The sequence below is a fragment of the Panthera leo genome, chromosome B4 (genome assembly GCF_018350215.1).
Source record: "Panthera leo isolate Ple1 chromosome B4, P.leo_Ple1_pat1.1, whole genome shotgun sequence".
Classification (NCBI taxonomy): domain Eukaryota; kingdom Metazoa; phylum Chordata; class Mammalia; order Carnivora; family Felidae; genus Panthera; species Panthera leo.
This window is the reverse complement of record NC_056685.1, coordinates 6,673,924-6,682,024: the sequence shown is the minus strand read 5'-3', so window position 1 is coordinate 6,682,024 and position 8,101 is coordinate 6,673,924. Positions and strand designations below refer to the sequence as shown.

The 8,101-nt window shown below is 47.7% G+C and overlaps 1 protein-coding gene across 1 annotated transcript in view; it reads left to right on the top strand.

Annotated features, from left to right (window-relative positions):
• The first annotated feature begins 671 nt into the window (after nucleotides 1-671).
• ITIH5 (inter-alpha-trypsin inhibitor heavy chain 5) overlaps nucleotides 672-8,101 on the top strand; it is a 79,539-nt gene continuing 72,109 nt past the window's right edge. Inside the window, 1 exon segment of the mRNA XM_042944819.1 lies at nucleotides 672-826. Coding sequence (XP_042800753.1) covers nucleotides 737-826 — 90 coding nt within the window. The 5' untranslated portion in view covers nucleotides 672-736.

Sequence of the window (8,101 nt, the reverse complement as noted above, 5' to 3'; positions counted from 1 at the left end):
AGTTCTGGCCTCTCCTTTTCTGCCCCCTTACGCCAGAACTGCATAAAAGAGGACAACATTGCTAGTACTCTCTGCATCAGACGACTAATTAGCAGTCCCTTAATTTGGCTTTTATGCATCAGTGCAGGATGCCAAGGGGCATATGCCATTCTCTGGGCAGAAGTCAGAAGGTCTCATGTTGGCTTCATGCTAGCAGGTAGGGAGTGGTTGTGGTAGTATATAGAGCAGGGGAGGGAGTATATTTAACAGATGGGGGGTATTGGTATATAGAGCAGGGGGTGGGGGGGCGGTGGGCAGTATACTGAGGGCCAGGCTGGCTACTCCCGTATCCTCCTGCGACAGGAATTTTAGCTAGTCCAGGAAGAAGCATTTCACACCTTGCTGGAGAGAAAGATTTGGGGATGGGGTGGCAGGTGTCATAAGCCCTGAAGGTGGCGGCAGAAGGCGACCGAGGGAGACGGGGCGAGGAGGGCGGAGCTGAAGGGCGGGCCGCGGAGGGGACCGGGGGGCGAGCTGGCTCGCGGTGAGGCTGGCCTGCGGGGGCCTCCTCCCTGGGGCGGTGGAGACCCGACCGGGACCGGGATCCGCGCGGGGCGGGCCGGGGGCGGGGCGCGTGGGGGGCGGGGCCCGGAGGGGGCGCGGAGGCGGGGCCGAGCGCCTCTGCAGCCGCCGAGCCCGGGAGCGGTCCCTTGAGCGCGTCCCGCCTGGTCCCTGCCGCCGCGCCTTAGCCCCCGCCATGCTCCTGCTGCTGGGGCTGTGCTTGGGGCTGCCGCTCTGCGCGGGGTCGCTGGGAGAGGCCTGGCCCCGGGATGACACTTCGGAGCAAGTAAGTAGAGGTGGGAGGACCTAGGGATGGCTCCGGGCGCGGGCTGCCGTCCCTTCCCACCGGCTTCTCGTGGCGCGTGGCTGTTGGACAGACGCCCTCGGATGGGTCCTGGACGCGAGGAAGGAGGGGTCACCTCCACCTCCTGTCACATCGTACCCCCTTCTGCTCTCCGTTCCCCAGTCTTCTCCTGCGCTTCCCCCTCTATTGGTCACTCTTGGCGATCGCCCGGAGGGTGAACTTCCTGCAGAATTGTGTCTGGGACTTGAAAGTCCTGCACAACCAGATCTTGGCTCCCGTTATCTGCGCGGATTTCTCCTAGTTTGTTGCGTGACGTTCGTTGTTGGGAGAGAGCCCCCAGTTAATTGCAAAGTTTCTTCCTCAAGATGCATGTAGGGGGTAGTGTGTTAACTACCGTCGTTCCGAATTGTTCAGGGAAAAAGCACAATCTAGGAGAAATTCCAAACTCCCAGAACCCTCCACTTTCCCCATCTGAAAGCCAGGGTAACACGTTTCCCATCAGGTTCCTATCAGTGGGTTAGCCGTTTAAAGGTGGCCTGACGGGGAGGACCAGAACCCAAGGCTCACTTCCCCTAGTTAATATTCTGTGCGTCTGCCAGGAGTTCATGTTTTAAAAGGCCTAACCTCACAGGTGGTTAAGTCCTACATGTATGAACGCTCAGTGCCATGTCTGAGGAACAGCAAAGCCTATTGAAAAACATACGACGAGCTGAGACAGATGTCAGCCTGAAGACCTCATGGGGGAAGTGGCTGTGCCCCAGTTAAAGCAGGCAGTGCTTACCTGCATCTCTGGGTGCTGTTCACACACGCCTCATTTAAATTATTTTAAAATTGTGTAGCTTAAAGCGTGTTTCACACGATGGGAACAGGAGATAAGTAGGCTTACTTGTCCTCTTCCTTTTCCAGCACTGTGGTTTGAAGAGCAGATCTGGAAGGTGGTTACTCTCTGGTTGAGTCTGCACGTGGATGTGATTTCTGCAAAATAAACTAGGCGATCCTTCTCTTGTAGGCTTGTCAGGAGGAGGAACCAGTAAAAATTCCAGGAGGGGAAGAGGTAGAGTGGGGAAAGTGCAGGCTTTGGATCCAGAAAAGAAAATCTGGCCTTCACTTAGCCGTTTACAGTTGTGTGGCCTGGACAGGCTGTGTAATCTTTCTGGGCCTTGCTTTCTGCTTGGTCGCAGCAGAGAATACACCTCGAGTATGCTTGTAAGGATTCAGCGGCTAGTTTGTGCAAAGGAGCTGGTATGCAGTGGGCACTCAATAAATGGTAGACGTGTTAGCAAAGTGGTTAAGGGCACGGGCTTGGTGTCAGGCTGCCTGGGTTTGATTCCTGGTCCTGTCACTTGCCAGCTCTGTGATCCTGGGCAAGTCACTGGGGGCTTCAACTTCCAATTCTTTAAAATGTGGGCACTACTAGGGTGTAAAAGATTGCACAGTTAATACGCCTCAAGTGACTGGCCTGGTGTCCGCATTTACATTAGCTCCTGCTGCTGGGCTTGGACGGCTGAAGCTCAGAGGGAAGGAATTTGGGGTAAAGAGCTTGAAACTTTTGTGGGGGGGGGGTGGAGGGAGGAAAGTGTGGGAGAAATTGAAACAAGGATTATATTTATGAGTTAGGAGGAGTGATGAAAGTGCCTGCATCTGCCAGAGCAAGTGGGCTTAGCAGTCTAGACTTTTCCTGCACAGAGTGACATGGCTTTGGCCCCTTTTAGGGATTCTTGCTGCCTCAAACCACAGCACTATTTATTCATCTTGAAAATGACTAACTCAGACAGAAACTGCAAGATGCGAAGTTCTATGAAAGTTTGCAATTTTACCTTTTTATCTCTATTAAAAGGTGTGTGTGTGTGTGTGTGTGTGTGTGTGTGTGTGTGTGTGTGAGTGATGTGGGATTTAAGAACACAAGCTCCAGAACCAGATTTCCTGGGTCCAAATCCTGGCTCTGCAGGTACTGGAGAGTTACTTACTGTCTGTCTGGGAGTCTCTCTTTACCCATCTCGAGAGTGAGAATGATGAAATTACTTAATTAAAAGGAGTTTGAAGATTGAAAGAATTAATATACTTAAAACAACAGCACGTAGGCGTGTAGTTGGTGCTTATTCTCCATAATTATGGTCTTCAAAGTTACATACAAACTTAATTGTTAAATGTAAATGAATATGTGAATTTTATGTAAATTTCAACTTACATGAACATGACCCCTTGGCTTGCATTGCAACTGCTACTTGTTATTTACCTTCATTTGTCAATATCACTAATGACACCTTAAATTCAAGCTCCTTTCTCCCCTCGGGCCCTCTGCCCCATTTGTTACCCATAGCGGGGGAGGGCTATCAGCAGTGGTCTTCAAACGCTGGTGTGCAAATAGACGCTCAGGAGCTCATTAACCGAGGGGCGCCCGGGTGGCGCAGTCGACGCTCAGGAGCTCATTAACCGAGGGGCGCCCGGGTGGCGCAGTCGGTTAAGCGTCCGACTTCAGCCAGGTCACGATCTCGCGGTCCGTGAGTTTGAGCCCCGCGTCAGGCTCTGGGCTGATGGCTCGGAGCCTCGAGCCTGTTTCCGATTCTGTGTCTCCCTCTCTCTCTGCCCCTCCCCCGTTCATGCTCTGTCTCTCTCTGTCCCAAAAATAAATAAAAAAAAAAAACGTTGAAAAAAAAAATTTTAAAAAGGAGCTCATTAACTGCGCAGACTCCTGAGCCCCCACTCCCATCCATTTAGATCCATTAGGTTTGGGGTGGGGCTCAGGGGATCCTGATACAGATGATCCTCGGACCATACTTACAATAATACTGCTTTAAAAGAACCTTCCAGGAAATTAATGTTAAAAAGGAAGTCTCTTGTATAAAGTCAGCCTGTTACAGATGTATCTGTTTCCCAAGTTTCAAACTGATATGGCTTCTTTAAATCAGGATAGGGCTGTATTCCTCTTATTACAAAAGCAGTTTTTCATGTACAAAATAATGAAAGCGACTAATTGTTGCATGTTCAAAATGTCCCAGAGAGTTTGCTAGTGGCTCTGTGTAAAAATAATAAGAAGCAGTAAAGGATATGGGTAAGAGCACTGCGAGCCAGACCGCCTGGGTTCGAATGTGCATTCCCAGCACTAAGTGGCTGTGTGTACTTGGGCAAGTGACTTAACCTTTCTGGATCTCAGTTTCATCATCTGCCAAAAAGGATCATTACTCTCATCTGCAATTAAAGTTTTACATTTTTAGAGGTAAATAAAGTTTACATAACTGGCAGGGCTCTCTTAAAGAAAAAGTATGTCAAATTATGACCACCAAATTAGGTGCTAAAGTGAACATTTATTTAGGATGATAAATCACAACAAATGCCTCACTTTTATAGGCTGGCAAACGCCGCGGGTGTCTCCCATAGTTAAGAGACTGTACAAGCGAGAGGTTCTGAAGCTTACGTTTTACTAGCCTCTAAGTAATAGTAAAATAATAAACCCACTTCTGCTCTTATGATTATTGTGAGGATTAAGTGGGTTAATCCAGGCAAAGTGCATGCATTCAGTAAGCACTAAAGTAAAATGAGCTACTTTTATTGTCTTTGGACGGCCTGGTTGAATCTCTGACTTACCACCGCAAGGAAAGTCTCCGTGTGCGTACTTTCCAGGAGAACCATGGGAATCCGCCCAGAGGAAGTGACATACCCAAGGGATACGTGCAGAGCCCGGGGTAGAACCCAGGTGTGCTGAGTGCCAAAGCCAGGCTTTCAAGGACTCCTCCAAAGGCAAAGCCACTTTCATACTTATAACCTAATGGAATTTGTTTCGATGTGATTTTTATTTGTGGCTCCTGGAATAGGGATGGTGTTGAGTATAGGCTTGTGGTGACCACATCGAGTGTGGGGATGCTCTGATCCCCCGAACTGAGAATTTCTGGGAGTGTTAATTTTTTATAATCTGTCGCTAGCAACCAAACCTTTGCATTCAGAAACACAAATCAAGAATCGAGACGACAAATTTTTTTGTTCCTGTTTTTGTACTTAACTCTTTAACAAGTAAAGTCCGTAAAAGATTTTGTGAGCTCCAGGCCACTCGGTACCGTCTCCTTTATGTGCACGGGTGTGATTGGAGAATTGGAGTCGTCACGCTGAACCGGAAGGAGGTTATTGTGGGAGAGAGTCCAGAGATGTACTTGCTCCCGAACCAGCCAGCTCTCGTTTTCTTGAGTGGGAGGGGGAGGGAGGATAGGGATGTATAGAGAACCGGGTCATTTTCCTAACCAGCACTCTTCCCAAACCTTGGATGCTCCACAGAAAGCGATCTGGCCTCCCGTGTTTCCAGGGTTTGGTTCGGAGACCCCAGCAAGTTCTCTGTTGCTAACGAGGGACTGGCTCCATTTAAGAAGGTGGGGCCGTGGATGGAGACCTGAGCTTTTTGTGGTGGGGGGGGCTCCTGAATCCCCTCCTTATTTTCCTAGAGGCAAAGTCCATTTCCCTTGTTTTTCACAGGTGAAGAAAAGAAACAGTGACTTGCCTAAGGCCAGTGGCCGGTTTTGTTTTTTTTTTTTTAAACCTACCTGGAAATGGTTTGGAGTTGTAACCCCAAACTAAAGTTTCTTCTTCCACGGCTGGGGTTATAGGCATCCTGAATTGCAAATAGCTGAGCAGCCTGTAGCAACATCACTCCGAAGGAGTAAAACTTCTGTGTGAGTCATTCAGAGTTACCTACACGAATTGTTCTCAGCCCAGGTGATAGATGACTCCAATGCCTTTCCAACTACGTTTTGTTTCAGGCCCTGTAACAGATCTCTGAGGCACTGACTTCTGAGTTCCTGGATCTTGGTTTCAGGATTGCAGACATCCTCAGGGGACGCGGGCCACCTGGTAGGTCGGTTCCTAGCACAGAGCCCTGTAGGAACTCACGACTTCAGTCCCTTGATGGCGGTGTGGCTGAGGTTAGCCCAAATGCAGTGTCCTTTGGATCTGTTACGGGACCTGGGGTCACAGACCCAGGGATAGAGCTCCAATGGAAGAGTAGAGGGAATGAACTCTGTCTTCACGTCTCTCTTCAGTCATCCTGGGTCATTAAAACATCCATGCCAAGAGGGAACGTCTGTGTTCTACATATTGAGTGTCTTTCACCCTGGTTAGAATTGGGTTTTGCGTTTTCCTCTCCTCCCATGCTCTTCCCATTTATGGACTTCTTGGAATGCTCTAAGGGTGTTTCTCTTCTCTTCTAATCGTGATCCAACACTGTGATAAATCTTGGGGAACAAATACAGTCCTTAGTCAAATTATGAACATTTAAGCTGTGCCTGTCATCTTACCTAGAGCTAGGCTAACTGATGACGTAGATGGGGGATTCTAGACTCCAGAGCCGTGACTGTTAGTACTATATTCTTTGCACAAAGGAAATCTTCACCTACCCCCACCTCCTGGCAGTGAGTGCTGCTTGGTCCATACATATTAGAGAGGCCGTGGTGGATCTCTGAAGCTGTTTCTCAGCATAGTTCCTGTTGAACCTGATTCTCCGTCCATTTCTCCTGTCCTTTCGTCCACTCCCCAAACCCCTACCTGGCTGGTTCAACCGTACCTCCATCGTAAAGCTTCTCATCGTTACTTGCAGCCTAGCAAACTCTACTTTTTTCCATTTCCTTTGTAACTTACAAAAACGACCCTGTCTGTTAAGTTGTCATGAGCACAGTTCTTTCTTTCAAGTTATATGGTATGGTCCTCGATGGCAAGGATCCTGGCTTAGGTTTCTCAGTAAATATTGTGGCCTGGAAATCTTCTGTTCTGATGCTTGAGAAGGAAGCTCAGCTCCGTAGGAGCAAAGAATCTTTTTGGAGCTCTCTGGCAAGTCTATGGTTTGGAGCCCCAAGCTCTTGAGATTACTGTTCGTGGCAGCCCTTGACAGTGAGCTGGAGTCAGTTACATATCTGTTCTTGAACCCCACTCCCAGGGAAGCACTTGAACAATAAGAGGGATCAGGAATCCCTAACTAAAAACAATGCTGATGACATTGGTGTGATTTCCAGAGCCGATCCTAGCTGGCACCAGGAGTCTGTCTGTACCGAGAAGTTTTGATTCTGGTTCAATCTCGTTTAAACTTGGACTGAAGTGTTGCCATAGCGATCCCCTGAGACATAAGATAGTCATCTCAAAAATGAAAAACCAACTTCTCTTGTTCTCCTTAAAGCTTGTTTATTTTCTTGGAGAACTTATTTTACAGAGGAGGGAACTTCAAAGAAAATACTTTAGATCAATCACAGATCATAATACCTGGGAGGGGCTGGGCTTTCCCTCTGACCGGCGCTATGTTAAGCGGTCCCCAGCCTATTCCACAGTTTGAGGAAGGGAAAGACCTGAGATGAACCTGCAGAGCTGGTGGAGACCTTGCCCAGAAAGCTTCCCTTGGAGAGTGGCTCAGACATCACCCCTCATTGTAGAAAGAGAAATCAGTATCACCCTACTAATTCTTTGGTTCTCATTTGGAGTCAGGGTGGTGGGTGTCAACCTAAATCCTGTGGTATTTCTTCTGTTCCATGCTCTGTAGAGTAGGAGGCTCTATAATGGCTTATAATGATAATTTATAATAGCATATACACATATATATATTTGTTTTTTTCAGGGGAGATCAGGAGAGGATAGGGATTAAAACAGTTACTGTTATGACTTTAGTTTCCTAAATGGAAATATCTTTATTGCTTTTTTTTTCTTTTTCCTGTTTCGGAAGTAAAACGTGAATTTGTCAAAATGGGAGATAATACGGGGAAGTGTAAAGAAAAAGAGTTCAGCCACCCACAGGTAACAGCCATTACATTTCGGTATACATTCTACACATACAAACACGTGACTTACACACAACGAGATCATGTTAGATGTGATGTTTTGTTACCAGATTTAATCACTTAAAACGTGTCATGGATTTATTAATCAGGATAGGCTAGGTCACTGTGTGGTGACGATGTCTTAAAAATCTCAGTGTCTTAGATACCAAACATTTATTCCTTGCTTGTACAGCTCGTCTGTCCTGGGTTGGTGGGGGCCACTGGGAACTTGGGCTCGATGGGGCCACTACCATTTCCAACACTGCTGATTACTGTGCCAGAAAGAAAAAGCAGTTCTGTAGGATGGTCCACTGTAATTAAATCACTTAACCCAGAAGTGACAAATGTTACTTACATTCGTAACTTCTTGTCAATAGCTCGTCACATGGCCCTGTCTTCCCACAGGGACCAAGGAAACGCAGTACTTCTGCAGATAAAGATTCAGTAAAATGAACATTTATTGATGTATGGATAC